At 50.4% G+C, this 21,239-nt stretch overlaps 1 protein-coding gene across 2 annotated transcripts; it reads right to left on the bottom strand.

Moving 5' to 3' along the window:
- Positions 1-1,487: 1,487 nt before the first annotated feature.
- STK40 (serine/threonine kinase 40) lies at positions 1,488-20,632 on the bottom strand. 2 transcript variants are annotated; one of them, XM_065650397.1, is made up of 12 exons: positions 20,544-20,632; positions 15,257-15,369; positions 13,941-14,060; positions 13,106-13,191; positions 12,506-12,649; positions 11,640-11,867; positions 10,763-10,815; positions 8,508-8,623; positions 5,643-5,787; positions 5,185-5,304; positions 4,122-4,206; positions 1,488-3,527 (listed from the first exon to the last, which is right to left on the bottom strand). In XM_065650397.1, exons 3-12 carry the CDS (start codon positions 14,050-14,052, stop codon positions 3,309-3,311), a joined length of 1,308 nt encoding a protein of 435 aa, XP_065506469.1. In that variant the 5' UTR covers positions 14,053-14,060; positions 15,257-15,369; positions 20,544-20,632; the 3' UTR covers positions 1,488-3,308. The 2 variants fall into 2 exon arrangements, with proteins under 2 accessions (XP_065506469.1, XP_065506468.1); XM_065650396.1 differs by lacking the exon at positions 15,257-15,369 and having other exon boundaries at positions 20,544-20,626.
- Between the last annotated feature and the right edge of the window lie 607 nt (positions 20,633-21,239).

The following is a 21,239-nucleotide window of genomic DNA, read 5'->3' as shown; positions in this document are numbered from 1 at the left end:
GTGCAAAGATGCGCACTTGGGCCTGAAATGCAAAGTTGTGCTAATCAAATAGTGAAACAACGTGCGATATGTTGTAAAAGTAATCCTGAGATAGGGTTAAAGCCTCCACCTGGAGAGGTAAAAAAAGGAATTTTCCAGGAGAATATTGGTAAATTCATTTTTCTGAATTACCAAAGTGTAATAATTATAAGTATCTTGTTATATTAGTAGATGCTTTTTCTGGATGGCCTGAAGCTTTCCCACGCCAGACCAACAAAGCCAGGGAAGTAGCAAAGAAATTACAGAATGAAATTATACCAAGGTTTGGGGTTCCAGGCAGGATCTTGTCAGATCAAGGCCCACATTTTACAGCAGAAATAATAAGAGCCCATTTCTGCTGTCCTGAGGGTGAGACGGGTATTGCTGGTAACCAACACAGCTGCAGAACTTCAGGGAGTCAATTCCTGGATTCACTGCACTAAAGTCCAGAGACAGAAAAATCACTCCTTTAACACTAAAACTTAATGAACTGCACCTGGACTGAACTAGATTCTTATACAAAATTTGATTGTGTTCAAGGAGGTTTGTTAATATTGACTATAGCATTAATATTAGCCTGTTTTCTCTGTAGCTATCTGTTTAAACATGTATTACAGTTACAAAAGTCTTTGGCCTGTTATATGGTGCAGTAAGTTAAATCAGGAAAAATCAAAGGACCCAAAATGTACATTTTACGATGGTTCAGAAGACCATGCAGGTAGGGAACCAGACTCATTGCTGGGTGTGCACACATTGCCCGGAAAATCCAAATAAAGGGATTCCTGTATTAGGAATACCCCTTCCTATGAATATATCTTGGACCACTTTTGGGAAATCACTTCATTTGAATGTTGATCACTCTAAAAGAATCATGACTGAGTTAGAGGAGATTTGGAAACCTACTACAGTCTTACATGACATACAGAAAAACAAAACCTCTGACAGATTTCAAGGAGTTGGACATGATTGATGTTCTGGATTCCTGATTTACACAAGTAGATTCATAAATTGATCATAATTAGCAATCATGATATTTGTATGCCTGTATGTTATCTTGCAATGTGTGATCAACTGTTGGGTTGCAGTCACTAAAAGAGTTGAGAAAAGATGATCAGGTTTTCTATAGAATGGCTATTCCTTTTCTTGCTGGCGTGCTGGCTTTGTTCCCGCATCCAGGCTTGCATGCCTCTGTGATAAACAATATCTCATCTCTGTGTGCTACCATTTGGCTTTTTTTTTGCACAGCGGGTGACAGAACCTGTTTTTGGGACAGCACCCACAGCACAGCAGCCTCCAGAGTCCCCCATCCCCACACTCCCCCCACCACTCCCGCAGGATCTCGGTATGAAGTTTTATTGCTAACATGCAGGAGTAGTTTTGATGTAGTACAAAAATAATGTCTTTATACAAATTTTTTTCCTCTTTTTTTTCTTTTTTTTCTTTTCTTACAACAGGCTCCTTCCCACCGCACGGCCCCTCCACCTGCACCCCCCAGCCGCTTCTGCCGTCCCCACACCAGCCCCCTTCCAGTTCGCTTTAATACAAGTGTGAGTTACTGGCGATGAGTGGTGTGCAGGAATAGTGGGTATGATACAGCCTTGCAGAGTCCCCAGAATATTGCTTTAACTTTGGGAAAACAAACAAACAAACCAACCCCCACACAATAAAGAGGTGGGAGCAAGACAGGAGAAAAGCAGATGGAAATGGTGCTCAGGGCTGCTCTGGTGGCATGGGGGGCAATGGGCACACAGGACAGACCTACCGTCTTCCAAATAAATAAGGCTAAGATCAGGCTACTGGCTCAGCTGGCTGGGGGTGCGACTGTTCTGGTCTGTATTAGTGTTCACAATTCCCTGCCCACGGCCACGGGGAGTTCGCAGGCAGGACTAATGCCCAACGCTGCCCAGGAGTTTCAGGTCAATCCCTGCATCCCCACAAAGTTTCCAGGAGCATGGCCCAGGCTGGAACCATCCCCAGCCCGGGGCAAGAGATGGCAAATGCTACAAATGGATCTGCTACTCGCTTCCTGCCCGCCCGCCCCTGGGTGCAGAGCTGACCCCAAAAAGCCAAGGCTACAGCAGCTTTTCCCAGCCCTGCTCACATTTCCTCATGTCCAGGTGATGCTGGAGCTGCTGCGGGGCCCTGGCACTCTGCGCGAGAACAGTTCATCTGGCAAGACAGGCATCCAGTTCAGAAAATGAGGCTCAGAAACAATCGTTCCTGTTCTCAGCGCAGGCAAACGCTCTGCCAGTGGCATTGGGTGACAAACCGGGACATCCTTCTCCCGCCTCAGCGCCACACGAGGTTGGGATGGCAAGAAAAGCTGGGGAACAAATACAGTAGAGACTTCAGCCAGCCCCTTCCTAATTCTAGGCAGATTATTTTGGGAAGCTTTTTCACATTATAAATCATATATTATATCTGTACCACAACTGAAGTGTGAAAAGGCTAAAATCAGAATTAATGCAATTTTAACTGCACCTTAGATAAGCTACTGAAAAAATAAGATTAAATCATATATCCTTATGAAACTAAAAGAATCAGTGAAAGGTGGGAAAGAGGTCAGAGGCCACACTGGGCCGAGTCCTGCAAAATCTTTGAACTGTGGACAAGATGCGATCTTCGCAGCGACTGCCTACAAGGACAGCCCTTGCCCGAGGTGGTGGCCAGGCTCTCTGGGCGGCTGTTTGTGCCGCGCACAAAGGCCTCGGCGCGCTGCAGCCCACGCAAGGCCACCACAGGTTGGACAACACAGCCAAACCAGGTGGCACGTTAAGGACAGAAAAAGATTTGATGCGGACGAAGGGAAGTGGGAGGTTTCAGGAAATTCTTCCTTTCGAGAAACCCTGATAAATCTAAGCTTATTCAAACCATATGGAGCAAATGCAATCAGACGACTCCGTACGGCACAGCCGCGACTCCTGTGCCAGCAAACCAGCTTCACCCCTGGTAGTCTTCTCCTTTCCCACAGGCTTTGCTCGATCCAGAGAACAGCATGGTTAAAAAGACAAGAGAGGTAGATTACAGTCATGATTAAAAGCAGATTAGTCATCTAGGCTTCGATTTAAAAAACAGATTCCAGAAGATGCCAAGAGGTTGCTGCTTCCAAAACTAGCTTTTTCAAAAGTCTTCTCCCTCCAGAGCAAGTGTGAGTGCGTGTCCCCGGACAGAGCTCAGAAGAATTGCTACATTATTCTCCACCACGGGACACAGGTATTGCTGTTGGGCTGTAGTAGGCGACGTGAAGGCAGGCTGCAGGACGGTGCTTGTGCTCTCGGGTGCATGGGCAGCTACTTCCGAAGGTACCTCTGGGCCAGGATGGCTGCGTCCAGCGGGTTCATGGGCTGCGCGTCGTGGCCCAGGCGTCGCACAGGGGGGATGTTCCCAAACTGCCGCTTCTGTAGGAAGCTCTTGGCCTCATGCAAAGTGTTCTTCTCCTCAGCCAAGAGCAGCTGCTGCCTCATGTAGTTCTCGAACTCGTACTGGGAACACTCCTCCGTCACCTTCACCTGCCAGAGAACCACGTCAGAGCCACAGCAAGAGCCCCACAACTCCCCTCTGATGGTCCTGAGCTACCACGGGATAATCGCAGGCGTAACACGAGAACTGAACCTGCTGCCAGACGTACAGGCAGGACTCCCTGTGAGCCACCAGTGCCACCAGGAACAGAGGTCTGCAAACCTCAGTGGCTCTGTCCTGATGTGGCTCATCCCAACCCTGCCAGATATTCCAGGGCTGCAGCTGTTTGACCCCAGATCTCACACCCCCCAGCCCAGCGGAGGGATTTCTGACGGCAACATGGGCTGCGGCGTTGCAGCAGATGCTCCTCCAAGGCTGTCCCCAGGCAGTGAGGTCACTGGCCGCCACTTCCAACACTGGCAAGAAAACAGGATGTTTGCTCCCACCACAGAGCTCAGCGGGGAGTCCAAGCCAACGCCGCTCCCTCCTCCTGCTCTCCCGGCACATGGGAGCTCCTGGCTGCTCACAGAGGAGTGAACGGCTCCTTGGCTTGCCCGGGGCCACGAGGAGCTGCCATCGCTTTCCGTTACAGACTTGGCACAGTGGCACAGAAAAGCCATTCCATGGAAAGGAAGAAAACCTACCTCCTGAGGGTTTTCAGGGTTAGCCACTTGGTCGTCAATGTCCGGCACCACTTGCAAAGGGCCGCTCAGCGAGGACATGGATTGCCTGGGGGAGAGCAGAGTGTAAAGGAACGAAGCACAGCCCCTGCTCCCCACCCTCACCCCCACCCCGGCCAGGGCAACCCACCCAGCAGGACACCTGATCACAGCACAGCGCTGCCTGGACACCACCGTGGCTGCTGCGAAAGGATGCTGGTCCACATCCAATTGCCCTGCTATGAAATCATGTTAAAATCCCCAAAGCTGCCTTTTTTTTTTAAAATTTTTTTTTAAACAGGATGTGGAACTCTTAACTCTTGCATAGGTAGGAGAGAAAACAGCCACAGCTCCAAAAATCACAGAGCTCGCTGCTGACTCAACAGGCAGCAGCAGACGTTTGCCCAGGCACACTGTGCAGCACAGACAGAAGGTCATGGGGCTGACGAGAGAGGGGCCGCACCAAGCAAACACCCCCAGGCTCCATTCCTGCTGGAGTCTGCTACTGAAATCTCATCCCAGTTGGTTCACACCAGTCCTGGAGTCAGATTTACTCTCAAAAGGCATCCGCCACCCCACATGTGTAGTGTTCCCACCTGTGATGGCACCTCCTGCTCTTCCCCTCTAGAGATCTCAAGCCCAGTTTTACCTAATGGATAATGCAGCACTAATTACAAGCTTGCAGGAAGTGTCTGCATTTGGCTGCATCTGTTTGTTCATGTGAGATACTCCTCACCAGCCACCTTTCTTCAAAAATCAAATCTGGGGAGCAGAAGGGGGGCACAAAGACCCTCCTGTACCCCAGCGCTGTTTTGTGATGTTATTGCTCCACAGACTCCAACCCTGGTCACAACGACAAGCACTTGTGCAGGCGCCTCTGGCTGCATCCATCGGCAGACATCAACAGTCGAGACACAGGATTTAAAGACTTTTTTGCAGTTCTCACAGATCACCCTCTGGTGTCCTGTTTGGCAGCAGGCTGCTGGCTGCAGCTGGAACAACACAGCCTGCGGCCAGAGATGCCCCATCCTGTCCCCCCTGCACATACCATGAGGCTATGATGGAGCTGAGAGAATCCAGCACTTCCGACGCCGTCAGACGCTGCTGTGGGTCCAGGACCAGCAGTTTTCGGATCAAGCACACAGTGTTTTCTGAGACCCGTCCATCCCTGGGAGAGAGAGCGTGTGGTGAGGCGATGCCCGAGGCAGCAGCAGGAGGACATGCTGGCAGCACAGTCAGGAGCCAGAGGAGCCACCATCACCCTGACCCAGAGAGCCCAGGATTAACTGAGGGCTGGTCCCCTGTCCCTGCAGCACAGGGCCCTTCTCATCTTTGTCCCAGCTCCGCTACCGCTTCCTTGGTGTCTACTGCACGCTGTCTCTGTTCTCATTACTGCCGCGACCCTTGGGGGCTTGGACTGAGCCCCTCCAGCTATGGCTACTCCGGTAAGACCCAGAACACCGCCCATGCATGCACGAAAAGGCTCCCAGGATGGGCTGTACTCACTCAGGGATGGTGTACTCGGCAGCCTTGATCTTGCGGAAGAGCTCCTGAGGTATGCTGTCGTAGAAGGGGAACTGGCCGTAGAGCATGGTGAAGAGCACCACGCCCAGCGCCCACATGTCACTGGGCTTTCCGCGGTACGGCCGTCCTGCAGGGAGACAAAAGCAACTGCCTTTAGGACACTGCTCACCCCCACAGCCCACCAGCAATAAAGGCACTGATGCAACCTCTGCAGGTGATCTTTTTTTTCTAAACATTAATCAAAACCACTCAAGACTTCTCATTGCAGGACACTAAGAACCTCTTTCAAAGGTGCACCCTTTGCGGATAAGCAGATTGTTCATCTCCGCACAGTTGTCCTTCCTTCCCCTACGGAGCAGGGCTAGCCCTGCTGAATGGCTGGGATGGAATCTAGAGCATCGCGTAAGCAGAACACCTCGCTGCAGCTCCAGCACGACCTGGGATCTGCTTGATAGAGACGCTGCTTTAAAGCCCCTTCAATCACATGATAAGTCAGCAAACAGCGGCATACACAAGGGTCAAAAAATTAAACTCCAGTGCTGTACCACGGCATAGGGCTGGGGGAACGATTTCCTCTGACTCACACAGTGAGTCACTGCTGCAGCATTTGTTATTTGTACTAATCATTCTTCACTTTATATGCTCAAAAAAAAGGCACCTCTCCCTCCTCCTCCAGCTTTTCCTGCGGTGACATTTCAGCAGCCATAAAATGTAAGCCACCTCTTAGCACAAGACAGCCTCTTCTAGAGACCTAAAACAATGATTAATTCTTCAGGCGTTTTAGCTTCCTCTTGCACCGGAGCATCAGCAAACAGACAGAGGGATGCTCAGAGTATGAGGGTGGTGGTGAAGCCTGGAATGGCCTCAAGTAACTTTCCCCTCGATGCTTGGAGGGGAACTGCAGACTGAGTCATTTTGGAAGAGCGTTTTCAAGCGCACAGATCGTGTGCAGACGCCCCACGGGGAAGGGCTGTTCGCAGAGACGTCAGAGCTGCAGCGACTGCACCTAAAGGTGGCTGCGGGTGGTGTTGCCGCAGGATGCAGAGCTGTGACCACGGCTGCTCCATGCAGGGTCTCCAGCAGCCTCGGCTGTCAGAGGAGTCGCAGCCTGTTCAGTGCCCTGCGGTGTGCGGCTGACAGGCTGGTCAATCCAGCAACAAGGGAGCCCTTAGAAGCAAGGCAGGTGCCTGCGGCCGAGCTGTGCTGGCAGGGAGGGTGACAGGGCTGACGTCCAGCACAGAGCAGCGTCCTGGAGAGGAGCAGCTCCATGCAGCCTTCACCACACAGCAGCCACTCGAGCTGCAGCTGCTCCAAGCTCCTGCAAAGCAGTTGGCTTGTATCATCCATCTGGTTGCAGGGGCCTCAGGATATCCTGCAGAACAGGAAAAGCCTGCAAAAACACACATGTTCCACCTCCCCGCCTGCCTCTGCTCCCTTCCTGGCTCAGTCCTGCCCAGGAGGGAAGTAGCCTCAAACCTGCCTGGCACATCACGACAGAAGAGCTCAGCTGCATTTATCGCTGCTGCCTGCAAACCTGACAACAAACTCACTGAGGGGAGCACAGACGGTCTGGAACTTTCAATACTGGCTCCATTTGAGAGCATTTCTGAAATACAATAGCTTGGGATACCAAAACCAATAACTCAGATGTTCAGCAGGTGTTATCAGTATTCCAGATGTTATCCTCGCACAAGCAAACATGATACACACATCAGCAAGTGGTGCTGCCCAATGAACTGACGACTTGTCCAGAGAAGTTGGTGCCGGTGACCTGCTGTGCGGTTTTCGGCAGTTCCCACTGTCCAAACGTTAGCTCGGCCTGCGGATGATGACCCTCAGCAGGCAGGAAGCACTGAGGTGAACTGCGTGTCCTGCAGTTCAGCTCCATACACAGGGAATTTAATCTGTGCTCACCAGGAGCACTCTGCAACATGAGCTAATGTACACAAACTGCAGTCTATAAAGACTTACAGAGATGCTTCAGATGCACGGTGCCAACTCTAAACGCACCATTCAACGCTCCAGTCAAGCTCCCCTGGATGAGAGCAAAAAAAAAACCACCAAAAAACTCCCAAAACAACGTCCTGGTCCTTGCCCACTGCCTGCTCAGCTACTGCCAGCACAACAGCTCGTGCAGTAGCAGACAGTGCTCATTGAAGAGAAACCTCCCGAAGCAACTGGACAGAAACCACGTCTGTTTCTGAAAGCCCCATGCACTGGAAACAGTTAAAAGGTAGCAGAGCATTAGAAAAAGCTGTTCTTTGCCAGACTTCTGCTTAAGGCCTCTCCTGGAGACAAGGTACAGCCCAGACTGCTGCTCTGGCCTGCTGGGACCATCCCGTTACTTTTCGGTAACTCTTCTCAGTCGGCCCAGAGGGTCAACATTTCCCTTCTGGAACCAAACAGCAGCAATTGCTCCTCCAAGTGTACGGCCTCAAATAAACTGACATTATGGTGGGATTTGGACTGGTTGCCTCTTAGGCCCAGGATTTACCTGCAGCTTAAGTGAAGCCTCAGGAACAAGATTCAGACGTGGGAAACGGAACATTTTGTCTGCAGTCAGAGTTATTTAGGAACAAGCAGGGAGTTTTTAATTAGCTTTGAAGTTGAGAGTAGCCTTAAGAAAAAAGTTACACTCACTTGTTTCCTCCATACTTTCCCAGTTGGAAAAAAAAACCAGGCCAAGTCTCATAATTGGACCCTAATTAAGAGGCTCTCACAGAAGGTAAGTTACATATGGGAACAGAACTAGGTGGTTTTCATTTAATGTCAAGAGGCGCAAATAAATGAGGCAAGTGTTAAGTGAGGGGGCTGTGAAGTCCCCGAGGGCAGGAGGGGATCACCTACCGCTGAGCACGTCGGGGCTGATGTAGGCAGGGCTCCCGCGCTGGTCTTTCAGCAGGTCGTCTTCACTCACCAGGTGCTTCCCCAGACAGAAGTTTGTTATGGTTATTCGATGAGTCCTGGGGAGAATCAGACCACATCAGTGAACACGGGCCATCCCACAGGCACCACACAGCACAGAAAGAGGAAGTCAGCACCAAAACAGAGGTGTGTGTCTACGGGGCTTTTTAGGAAAGCTTGAAGTGCTGGGCAAAGGCAAGTGGAGCTGTAAGATCAACTCCATCCCGACAGGGATTCCACACCTGCCACACTCGTACAGGAGGAATAAGGGATTATTTTACAGCTATGAGAATGGGAATTCAGTCAGTCAAAATAACCAAGAAGTATTTCCAGCAAATCTAACAGACAAGTGAAATAAAACCAAGTGTGGGTTGGCAATGGAGGGTTGATTATTAAGACAGACAGACTTGTGTTTAATAAGTGTTAGATTCAACTGTCAAGAGACTTCCCTGGCTGAATAACAATCTGTAGGATTTGGTAAAGATTTAAAAGACTAAGTGTTCTAAAGGACACTAAAACGTTCAGGGTTGCTCGGTTTTATTTAGTCACTGAAACTTGATCTAATCTGTAACCATCCAACTTCTGCACTGGCTAACTGGAAAACTTGCAAGGCTTTTAACGGCCGCATCTCACAGGGGACAAAGAGGGATCTTTGTCAGCCCAGGGTGTACCATGTCTGGTGAGGACCTTGCAGTGCTAAGCAGCTACCTCCACTCCCCCGCCAACAGAAGAGATCTGGCTCTCTTGTGAGCAGGGCTGGAACAGAACAAACATTTCTGATCAGCCCAACTGGCTGCTCCTCTCCATGGTGATCTATTCTTACGCCTCACTCACCCTTTCACATGACTCACTGCTGTAGAGGCTACAGTTTTCCCTCAGAGTTGATGGTCTTGCTAGTAAGCTAGTAAAAAGTAAAAACATTGCACATAATACAAAAAATTACTTTGGCAAGTGCATTCCCAAAGCTTCAAATCCCTCCCCCTCCTGCTGGTGGGGGACAGAAGGGAAGCTCTGGCTGGAGCCTTTAAAGCAGCAAACTTTGTCTGCCTCTTCCTAGCAAGAAGGAGAATCAAGAGGCAAGCAGAAGAGATTTATCTTAAAGCAGCTCGATAGAAATGACTTAAAACAATTTACAGGTGGCCCTGAAAGGCTCTAGCTGTTGTGGGCATGTGGGGGGGGGAACCAAGAAGTTCGACCTCAGGAGGTAAAATGTTTGTTTTCCAACAGTATTAAGGAGGAGAATAAAGCATGCTGCGACCAGAGTGAACCTGCATGTGTCGTACAGACTCTGGAAGCGTGCAGACCTAAAGCCTTCCAGTTTTTTATTTGTTTTACACAAAACCAGACAGTGCGAAAAGACAATGAATTCCGCTCATTCTTACAGTCAGTGCAAAATATTTAGCCAGAAATGCAACGCTGAAGGACACAGCAGAGCATCTGAACTGGAACTGGCGTGCCAACTACGTAACTGCATAACCCAAGATGACTAAAAAACTCCAGGGAGCCCCGAGCCGAGCGCCGGCGACCACCCACCGCCCCTCACTGCGCTGAGCTCCTGCCCCACTGCGCCGGGGGGCTGGACCCCAACCCTGCACAGATCCAGGAGATGGTGGACATCAGTTCTTTGTGAACTGAGGCTTGCACCAAACCAGCTACTGGGAACAAGGAAGCTGTTTCAAGCACAAATACAGACCAGACAGAAGAACTTTTGTTTAGATAAGTAAATATTTTACTGCTAGTAAAAACACAGCAGTGCAACAGGCAAGGATTTAACACTGCTGTGATTATAGTACAGACTGCAGCGCTGGGAATTCCTTTGGCACAGCGGAAAGTGAATTCTGTGAGCAGAACTACTCGCCACGTTTTAATTCTTTTAAAGCATTTCTCTTGCAGGTTTCTGAATTACTATAAAATGTCATTTTCAGACATGAGAATCCCAAAAGAAGTGCTAACATGGGGTCATTAAGCTTGGTGGAAGACTGAACTATCTAGGTTGGGCTTAACTAACTTTTGGAGATTCACTCATATAACTTTGAACTGGATTTGTATTTTTGCGCAGCCTGCTTCCATTTCCCTCACCCTTCTCACATGAGAGTACTCTCAACAAGTGCTGCCTTCCATTGTATTTCTAATAGAAATCTGCTTCAGGGAAGAAACAGAAGACAACTGCCAGAACAGCAGCTCTCCAGCAGACTTACCTTTTGTTTAGCACCATGTTTCCTAGTTTCAAGTCTCTGTGCACAATATTTTTCTGTAAAATAGATAATAGCATAACATGAGAAAAAGCGTATATGTTATAAAAGTATAAATTCGATTCTTGGACAAAAGCACTAAGTATCTTTTGAAATTGTGTCATCTTCATTCTCAGAAATAACCTCAATCACGGGTTCAGGTCACGCTGCATCCTGGGTACTTGGTGCACTTCATTTTTGATTCTGGGCAGAAGGACAGAACGAGCAAATTCGCTCCTTTGAACACAAAGACAGACTTGACTGAAACTAAGAGACCTGAAACTCAAGTGTCCAGGCTCGGCCGGACCAATACAACGAGCGTTCCCTCAACAGACAGACACTTCACTGCTCTGCCAAGGACGGGTGTCACAGAGGCTAAGAAGTCAAACTTCAGCAGAATCTATTTTTGTTACAATAATTTCTAGCTCATTGATCTCAAACTTGCAGCTTGAGGTTCTGATCTCAGAAATCAGTTCTTACTTTGCGATTTATTTTGCTTCAAAAGGAAAGAGCCTGAAGAGTTTCCTGCATTTGATTAGCCTCTGCTCTCCACCAACCCCTTCCGAGGCTGGGAACGCTGTGGTTCACCTGACCCGCGTTCCGTCCAGCTGGCCCCTCTCCACAGTCAACAAATGCCACGTTATCAACGCAAAACTTGAGGGGAGGGAACACTTTTGTATGGCTTGGGCATGAGGTCTTACGCAGAACACCGTCATGGGGAAACAGCTGAATTACATCCTCCGTAAATTTGCCGCTGCCTGCACAAGGCAGTTCTAAAACATCTGTTCTGCTAACGTGGGAAAACCGAGCCCTCCAGCACTGAAAGGGATCACAAAGATCTTACCTTATGTAATGCTTCTACCACTCGTACCACATCATAAAATATCACTACCGTCTCCCGCTCACTCAGTCTCTTCTCTTTAATGACATAATGCTGCAGATTGATCAGATCTGCTGTTTTGTCACTGAAATCATGAGCACAGAGACAGTCTAACACAAGACAAATGCGCTTCTTCATTTTTCTGACCATTCTGTTGGCTTCTAGATCTTCTATAATTTCACAAGCTCGGTCCTACCGGGAGGCAAACAAATGAGCAATAGTTCAGGGAAGCTATCTGGGCACATGTACTTACATACAGAGCACTAGAGAATAAATAACTACGTGGTGATCTCAAAATAAGCAAATGCAATCATAGCGCTTGATCTTTGCCCCGAGTTGAGATTTCAAAAAGAAAATACTCGATCTCTACTTAAAGCAGACAGAGAAAGTCTGTGCTGTTTGGCTATGTGCGCATGTCAGCACTGATACTGTTCACACGCACACAGACACCTTGAGACAGAACCCAGCTCTTCCATAACGTTAAACAGGACATAGCAGAGCTGGACATTTAGCTTACTTAAGATATAGTACAGATGGCTTCAAGTGAAAAGTCTGTCAACAAAATTTAGCCAGCCAGAAAGACAATACTGACATCCAAACAAGTAATTCCTATCAGCCCATCACACCTGTGAACAGCTCTGAAGGTGTTAACGGCAGCACAATTCACTCACACGCGACACTGATGCGCACACTGACTAGTTTCACTTGCTGAAACAGTTTCTTGGGAATTAGTCCCCTCTTACAAGTCACCATAAAACAGCAGAGACTGGAAAGCACAAATTCCATTCTAAAGGGTGCTCTATAGGCACAAATTAATTTTCCAGCAGTACCTGGAAGAGCCCGTGATGATGAACCACTCCCTCCTGGTTGTGGAGCAGGGAAAGGAGAGAATACTCCGTGTGCAGCAGCATCTTGCCCTGTCGTTCCTCCTGGGTCTCTATTCCTTTATCACCCCTTTCTTCTAAGGTGAGAATCTTCAGGAAAAGGAAAAGACCTTTACAGTTCCCAGAAGAAAACCAAGTGCCCCCCAGGCTTTCTCACGGTAGGGTTTCACATGTGTTTAAGAGCTAATGTAACTGCTCTGATGTTTGCAAACGCAACACAAGCCTGTCTGAGCCGACACCTGCACAGAACGCGCAGCATGAGCTCGGTAACACACAACAGCAGCTCAAGTGGCTTTGTGCAAATATCCCAGGTGATTTTTCTCCGTGCATCCACCCCCATTTCAGGCACTGCAGCAGATCAGAGGGCTCGTCTCAGGGCTAATCTTGAGACCAGATCTACGCCTGGCAGAACTGCCCCCGCCGAGGGGAAGTTCCAGCAGCCGTTTCCGACAGCGCAGCAGTTCAGCTGCACCACACGCCACTGCGAGTGCTCTGTCCCGAGAACCAAAGAGCCCTGAGGATCTGGAAGCCCGGTAGTTTGCTTACCTTCAGCTGATAAAAGTCATCTGTCCCATCCTTTCTTGCCAAACACTGAACAATACTTGGCACAGGGGAGTTACCTAAACGTGGACCTAACAGCACAAAGCAAAACCAGACTTGTTTTCCTTTAAGCAGCAATGACTAATTCAGTGTTACATCAGTATGCAAGTGTCACACAGTTTACATTCGTTTAAACTAAGTTCCTTTTTTTCAGGAGACTAAGTGCATTTCCACAAATTACGATCTAAAGAAAAAAATGGTATTGAACCCTGAAACCTTTTTGGACAATGTTTCATTTGTTCACTGGAAAAACACTTAACAAAAGCCCACACAAGGCACAGCTGTTTTCAGAAATTCAAATTTCTGCATGCCTGAACCAAGGAGCTTTTACATTTACTAGCAACACCCGTGGCAACTGCTATCACCACACCTCTGAACCCAGCTGTCACCTCCGCAGGGACCGCTCCGGTACACAGATTAGTCCAAATTTCAAGTGAACATACAGTCTCTACTCTTCAGTTTAAATCAATCAGGTTCCAAAAACACCCCTGAATGAATCTGCTCTTTAATAAAGTTTAAGAATGTCGTTAACAACAACAACAACAAAAGGTAAAAGCAAGGGCTCCTATTCATCCTAAAAGCTGTGCCTGCCTGCTCTGTTAGTATTGCAGATCTCCTGGGTTTGAGGGCTGCTGCTCTGCTACATCAAGCGAGTCGCACTCTGAGGTAAGACGCTAAATTACACATCTGCTTTGCCTCGTTTTATACTGCCTTTTATTTTCAGTTTTGCAATCAGTAGCTACCTCAAAATCTGAAGAAGAAGAAAATGCTCCCTGCTTACCTAGGATAAAAGGGCCCGCTCTCTTGGCATTAGTTCCAGAAATCCCAGTACAAAGAGCTTTTGCCTTAGCGGATGTTTCCCCAGCTCCTCTGTCTGATGCTCGCCGCTTCATCTTCGGCTCTTGAAAGAGAAAGAAGATCGCATTTGATGAGCGACAGAGTTAATTTCTTGTACTATCCCCTGCTTTGTACTAGAAGGCTTTCACCCACTGATGCACTCGTGTCTCTGCCTACTTGTGTTTCTCCAAAAATCTACGGCTCATTACTGACAGACCAGTTGTGGGCTGGAGGCTTAATGCATTTTTGAAGGTAGAAATCAGCCTCATTATTCAAAGCAACATTTCCTAGAACAGTTGAGACAAACAGTGGGAACAAGTCAAAATAATGAAAGCTTCTTTTACAGCAAAAACAAGTTTGCAAATCAACATATTCCAAAAAACTCAAAGAAAATGCCCAAGTTATCCTTCTGTACAGGTGTCTGCTGCTGGTTCAGCCTATGGACTCCCGTGGTTCTTCACGGGGCACCACAACTGGCTGAGTTGCTCAGAAGGCTCAAGTCTGTTCCTCAAACAGCCAAGAATGCACAGAACTAACTGACCATAAAAATGAACAATATCTTTCACCCTTTCCAGCAAGGGCATTTTTACATTTTTCCGAAGGGGCGGGAGAGAGGAGGAACTAAGCACAAATCTACTTTCTCACCCTGAGCAAGCCAAAACCAAGCCCTGCTAGTCTTCCCTAGGAGGTTACTACAGCAGACTGGGAAAATATTTTGGGGTTGAACTTATTTGTTTTTAAAAAAGCGCCAGTGTTTCACCACAGAAGAGGCTGATAAATCACCAGGCTTTGAATGAAGCTCACCCTCTGGCAGTCCCACCCTCTCTGTGGACACGGAGTGATCTCACTGTGTTAATCCATCCAGCAGTACCTGTCACCGCCATCAGAGATAGCGAGAGCGATAAGGCGAGAGAAGTCTCGCACACTTTGCATCCCTGCACTGCCGACTTCCAGCGGCTGTTCCGATCTCAGCGGAGAAGAGTCACCAGGCCCAGCCAGCGGAACAGAACCAAGGCCTGAGCCCCATACGCTCCTTGTTCTGTTCACTCCACATCCCTGATCTAATATTTGATTGCGCCTTACAAAATTCTCCATTCCTTGCAACACCATCATCCCTGCTGGAAACGTATGAGTAAGATTTCCACTGGAGAAACCCCACTGCACAGAAACTCGGAGATAATGACCGTTGTGCAATCCGAGCTGGCTGGGAATCCCTGGTGCAAACGGCGTTATCGTAAACAACATAATCTGAGCACTCACGTAGTTCAGCATCAACTGTATCTTTACTCTTCTTCCAAACTAGGTTTTCCAACGTCTCAGGAGACAGGAGGCATCACCCTGGAGAAGGCTGGATGGTCGAAAGGTCGAGGACTCTGTAATGCGAAATGAGATACACTTGATGCTGTGGTTCTGGATTATTCTTGATTACGATAACGTGGTATGCACCAAAACTTCTGCAGCGTGAATCATCCGTGTTTATTTTGGCTTAGAAAAGGCCTGAAGCTCCTGACACCACATGAGAGAATAAAAGGGCTCCTGAAGTTCAGTCCCCAAAGAGTCACAGGCCCTGCACAGCAAGACAAATACAAGCGTAAACCATCTCAAAAGGCAGTTTGTGATGCGAGACAGACCTTCAGAGCAGAAACAAACACATTCTCCACTTCAGCCTCCACCACGTGGTACCAGCTCGCCTGTTTCTAACAGGATCTTAAATACACCCAGTTGGCAATAGTGCCACAACAGAATCCTTACCACTAGAAGCAATTTTTAATTAGAGTTAATGCTTAAAGTTTGGACTTGAACAGAACAACTTCTGCAAAAGGCAAAGACAAATACATTGAGTTTTATTCTCATCAAATCTCCACTGCGAGTTAATTCCTCTTTACAATTCATATTTGGCCTCTTAAAAAAAATAATCCAACTAATTTAACTCAAATTCAGTGCTGCTTAATAGCTCATCTGGTCCCAACGCTGCCCAAACCCAACAGAGTCTCCTGCCCTGGTCGAGGCATCACAGCACCAGCACAGCCCACGGGGGAGAGCAACAACACCACCAGTCTGAACGGGTACTCGGCTATTAAAGACAATCGGGTGCCACCCACAGCACTTTCCACCCAATCTCCCTGTTCCATACTCGGCTCCTGCTGCTGGGGCTGCACCGCGAGGGCAGCAGAGCCCACCAAAAATCCCAGCTGTGCCCACAGGGTTTACACGTGAGCACGTCGGGTGGCTCTGAGCCTGGAATGAGGGACAGTCAGGTGGAAGGAAGGTCCCAGAGCAAAAGGAATAACACAGGGGGCAGCTGCTGTGAAAAGCAGGAAGACTGTTCCCTTTTCTGCACATTGTGTAACCCCGATTAGAGCAAGGAAATTGGTGAAAAGGGCACGGATGCCCTTGTGCAAGGCTCCCGCAGAATGAGCGGCCATCACCAGGCACGGCGCTAAGAACAAGCAGTAAGTGCAGTGCCACACACGAACTGTTGCACTGAAGCACAGCTGGCATTTAAAGTAGCCCTAAGCTGGGAATTTCCAACATTTCCATGAGAGCTGGTGAGCCTCGTAAGGGTGAAGAGCATCCTCCCAGCCCCTGCAGCGATGTCTCCGTCTACGGGCGGCCCCACAAACAGCTGGGACTTCCCACTTCTTAAAGACTGAAAAAAACAATCATTTTAACATCAGCAGGATCAGTCTGGAGAGAGCACCCAACGTTCTGCAAAGAACCAGAACAAAACCATTTATCTTTTCAAACGCTTCATGCGAAGGACAGGACTGTTAGATACTGATGTATATCAAACTGCGTGAACCGAATCAAACCACCCCCGCTCCCTGTCCCACCATCTGCAACACAGTCTCTCTCACGCGGATAATTAAGTTACAGGTCTAGCACAAATATCCATTACTTAACAATTTTTAAGCGATGCATGCAATACATCAAACATCTTACTGGGGAAGTGTCTAAAGCTTCTTACAGTGCTAACTATGACTTTAATAGAATTATTAATCAAATAATTTGGAGACCCAGATGTAACGTCATTTAATTACGTAGCTTAAGGAAAATGTCTAATTCCCAAATTACTGCATGATGTTCCAGTGCCCAGCAAAACAGCAAAGGAAAACAAGAGGAGGAAACTGCCTTTTTCATCTCAGATTAAAGAACAAAGCAGGTCCCGCAGTCCAGCAGCCACAGCTCATAGCTGGGGCAGGGTAAAAAAAGCACCTTTGGGGAGTTACCAGGATTACTCAGCACCACAGGAACTAGTTTAAGACACTGGAGCAGCTGATATAACCTCTGCGACACTTTCTGTTGTTTTATCTCACGACAAGGAGACAAAATGTATTAGTGGGTGCTGACACTTCCTAGGGCGATGACTGGCAACCTGAAGGTGTCCGACCCCCGTGCTGCATGTGGCTGGTCCCCGTGAGCTGGGCGAAGGGACGCGCTGGCACTGGGGAGCAGCAGCAGGTGATGGAGCTCACCAGCACCTGCTCAAGTTCAGGGCTACTGAGGACACACTCCTTCTGCAGGAGCTCGTACCCGTTCCAGGACACCTGCCCTGGGAGCCCAGCTGCTGCCAGCTCCCCAAACCCGCTGTCACTTCCCACCTGGAAACACCACAGGTGGAAACGCGGCAGGGCCGGGCAGGACAAGTGAATCACCATCGGCTTCCTCCCTGGGCTGGAAACCTCTGCGGCAGAGAGGAGGCACTGCAGCGGGCCCACGGCCGCCCGGGGAAGTGTGGTATTGCTCTGTACTTGTGAGTTATGCATCCTAAAAACCTACATGGACACTAATATTAAATGAGTAAAACCTTGGTTATGGTCTGGCTTCCCGACATGGGAACAAGGAGGTTGGTATTGCTGCAAGAAGCGGCAATCCCGGAGCATTGCCACACGCCTTCCCTGGGCAAACCCGGCTGGGACGGCTCAGAACAGAGTCACCGGCACTCGGTTCCCATTGGAAAAGGCTCCCTGAGAACCGGCGGAGCTGGGAGCAGCCAGGCCTGCGGAGGACTCACTGGCTGTGGGCTACAGGGAACATTTGCCGGGCAGATCCCAAGCAAAGCAGCCTGGTGGGCTCCCCTCCCTCCGCAAAGTGCTTCAGGAGATTCACCGTACAGGAGCATTCACCTCACCGAGGGCTTTGGAAGTTTAACTGTTCTGTAACAGAGGAGAAATAATTTTCAAACAAGTTCATCAGATGACTCAGAGCCACCAGCACAGCCCATGTACCGCTGTGCGAGCCCTTCCGGGAAGGGAAACCTTCTCCAGAAACGCAGAGCAGCCCTGACTCAGAGATTTCTTGGAAATGTGCAGAGACTCACTCTATCTTCTTCCCTAAGCAAGAAGTTTGCTCAAAACCAGACGCAGTTTCTCTGACCAAAGGAGAAGGAAGAATCCTGAGGCGCTGGCACAGCACAAGAGGCACCTGGTGAAGTATGAACCCCCCGAGCGAGCCAGGAGACACGAACAGCTCCAGCAGCCCCTGCTGAACCCACTGCCGATAAAACCTCCTTCCTCAGCCCAGCCTGACAATTAGTTTAATCCTGGGTATGTGAGCAAGGCACAGTTGACCCAGGAGAGGCCACAGCGCTAAAAGGGACGCCCATACACCTTGCCCGCATGCCACGTCCAGCGGTAGCCCATCTCCAACCTCTCAGGGGCTAAAAAGGCGTCCACAGGCCAAGTCATACACAAGGGAAAGCAAATTCCTTCCTGGCGCCCCCCACACACAGCCGAGGAAACTCTGAAGCACAGGATTCCAGCAACGTAATTACAGTGCAAGGAAGCAACAAGCTGGGCTTTCTTCAAAGCCTTGTGATGCATCAGCGCATGAGATAGCCAAGGACTCATCTCTGGGAGTTCCCTGCTTGGTTACACAAACACCAGCTCCAGCTTAACTCTTTCATGCTGAAGCACGGGCCACATCCAGCAGGAAAAACGCCAGCTGCAGCCCGACATCCACACGGTGGGGCACCCGCAGCCGGCACGGTGTGGCAGAGGAGCCGGGAAACCCAACCGTAGCGCAGCGAGAGCACCCGACCCGCACCCCTCCCGGCAAGTCAAGCAGTCGGTACCTTTAAAATCACCACTGGGCGAGATGTGTATTGTATTACGTGATGCTGTTTTTCATTTATAGCTTACGTTACTACATACACTTAATATCCCATAAATCCACCGCAGCAGGACTTTCCTCATGTGCGCAAAGATTATCGCATGACTCACATGTGCTGACACTTTCTTTACAATGAGGTGTGGCAGCTGGTTTTAAATGACAATCTACTTATCTAGCCCTAACTAAGTAGAAAGAAATATATTTAAGTTATCTAAATGTACTGCCATGCTAATGTTACTATCATTTGTCGCATGACAGCACACTGACGGTTACCGTAAGCTCACAAACGTGTACTTGGCTAACAAAAAAAAAGACCATTTCAACAGGCACAGAACCTCCTCTGGTTTAGCAAGAGCTCTCAGCTGGGAGCTCCAGGCACAGCTGCAGGAGCCCAGAGCAGCGCGAGGCTCTGCAGACACAGAGCACGTCCCTTCCTTGAGCTGAGCACAGTGGGCAGTTCCAGCAAAATCAATAGGGTTGTCCTTAATCAAAGAGCAGCTCAGCGCCTACAAGGCTTCCCTCTGTGTGGTTTCAGAAGGAGATGATTCTGTAACATCCTGAGGATAAAAAGCAGCTGAACACGAGGGTGCTCTTAAGTAATACGATTATGTGACCAAACCATCATGATGCGCGGATGCCAGAGAGAAACAACGGAAGGATGCAGCACAAACACTCCAGCGCTGGTGAAACACATCCTGCACCCTGAGCGCTGCCGGCCACGGCAGCAGGGGACAGCCCGGGGGCTCCCACGGCAGCAGGGGACAGCCCGGGGGCTCCACAGGACCTGCCGCCTCCTGCTCCTCTCCAGGTGATCTCACAGGGGAGGACGGGGCAGGTCTCTGCAGCAGCTCCACGGTAACACTTCACGGTCTTACTCATCCCCACTCGGAGGAACAACCTTTGGCGACTCACCGCTGAGCCACACGGGACTCCTCCTCAGAGCAGAGCTCCGAAACTACTAAATTAAGAAATCCCTGCCCGGACTGAAAGCGAAATCAGCAGCCAACACGAGCAGTTTGCTCCCCAGCCAGCCCCGGCCCCGCCAGCACGCTGCAAACCCCGCTGCGCTGTCAACAAACGCCAACCCGGCGGCGCCGCGCAGGGACCAGGAACGCGAAGGACTTTTCCTCGGCGGTACCTGTGACCCGACACGACACCCGATCCCGCCGCGCTCCGAGCGGCCTGCGCGCCGGCGCAGCGGCCGGAACCCCCGGGAAACGCTCCCCGGAGCGGGCAGCAGCTCCGCGCTGACACGCCCGAGGCCTCACGGCGCCCCGAGACCATGGAACAGACGCGGGGAGCGGCGCGGGGCCGGGAGCGCCGGCCGGGCCCCCCCGAGCGGCCGGCAGCGGGCGAGCTCCGCCGGCCCGGCCCCCCCCCGCCGCCCACCACCCTCACCCGGCGGGACGGGGACCGACCCCAGGCCCCGGCTCACCCATGGCCCCGGGGCCGGCGCGGCCGCCGCCGCCTCCCGCAGCCCCACGCCCGCCCGCGGCCTCCGCTCCGCTCCGCGGCGCCAGCCACCTGACAACGGAAGTGACGCGCACACCCTCCGCCCTCCCCTCACCGCCGCCGCCATCCCACCTCCTGACGGGCGGCGGGGAAGAGGGCGGCACTGATTGGCCAGCTGAGCCAACGCTGGCTGTGATTGGGAGAGAGCCCGGGGGCTGGCAGCGGATATGTGCCACTGCTTTTGATTGGTTGAGGAGAGGGAGGCAAGAAGCGAAGGCTGATTGGCTGGGGCAGGATGACTCCCTCGCTGATTGGCTCCCGCTCGGGCCGGCGCCGGACGCCAAAGCCGGTTGGTTAGCAGGCGGGAGATTCGAACGCGCCGTGATTGGCGGAGAAGCGGGGCCTTAGCGCAGGGCCCCGGTCCCAGCGGCGGGACAGCGGGACACCGGGGCCCTGGGCTCGGCTCCTGAGCGGGGAGTGAGTCCGTGGGACCCCTGTGCCCCCTCGAGCAGCACCACGAGCTGCTCCCAGCACTGCGGGTGTCCCCGGCCCGCCCCTGGCCGTGGTGAGGACACGTGGTCCTTGTCACACGCAGCTTCTTACATGTGAACTCTCGAAGATCAGCCTGATCTCCACCCCAGCAGCTCCCAGGGCTGCCCCAGAGCTGCTGGTGGCTCCA

The sequence above is a fragment of the Caloenas nicobarica genome, chromosome 23, assembly GCF_036013445.1.
Source record: "Caloenas nicobarica isolate bCalNic1 chromosome 23, bCalNic1.hap1, whole genome shotgun sequence".
NCBI classification, from domain to species: Eukaryota; Metazoa; Chordata; class Aves; order Columbiformes; family Columbidae; genus Caloenas; species Caloenas nicobarica.
The sequence above is the reverse complement of the archived record's forward strand: the minus strand, read 5'-3'. Positions and strand labels throughout refer to the sequence as shown.

Coding starts and splice junctions, on each gene's coding strand:
- STK40 (XM_065650396.1), bottom strand. Junction 8,624..10,762: donor AACATGGTGCTAAACAAAAG/GTAAGTCTGCTG, acceptor GATTCTCCCCAG/GACTCATCGAATAACCATAA. Junction 5,305..5,642: donor GCCGAGTACACCATCCCTGA/GTGAGTACAGCC, acceptor TCTCTCTCCCAG/GGATGGACGGGTCTCAGAAA.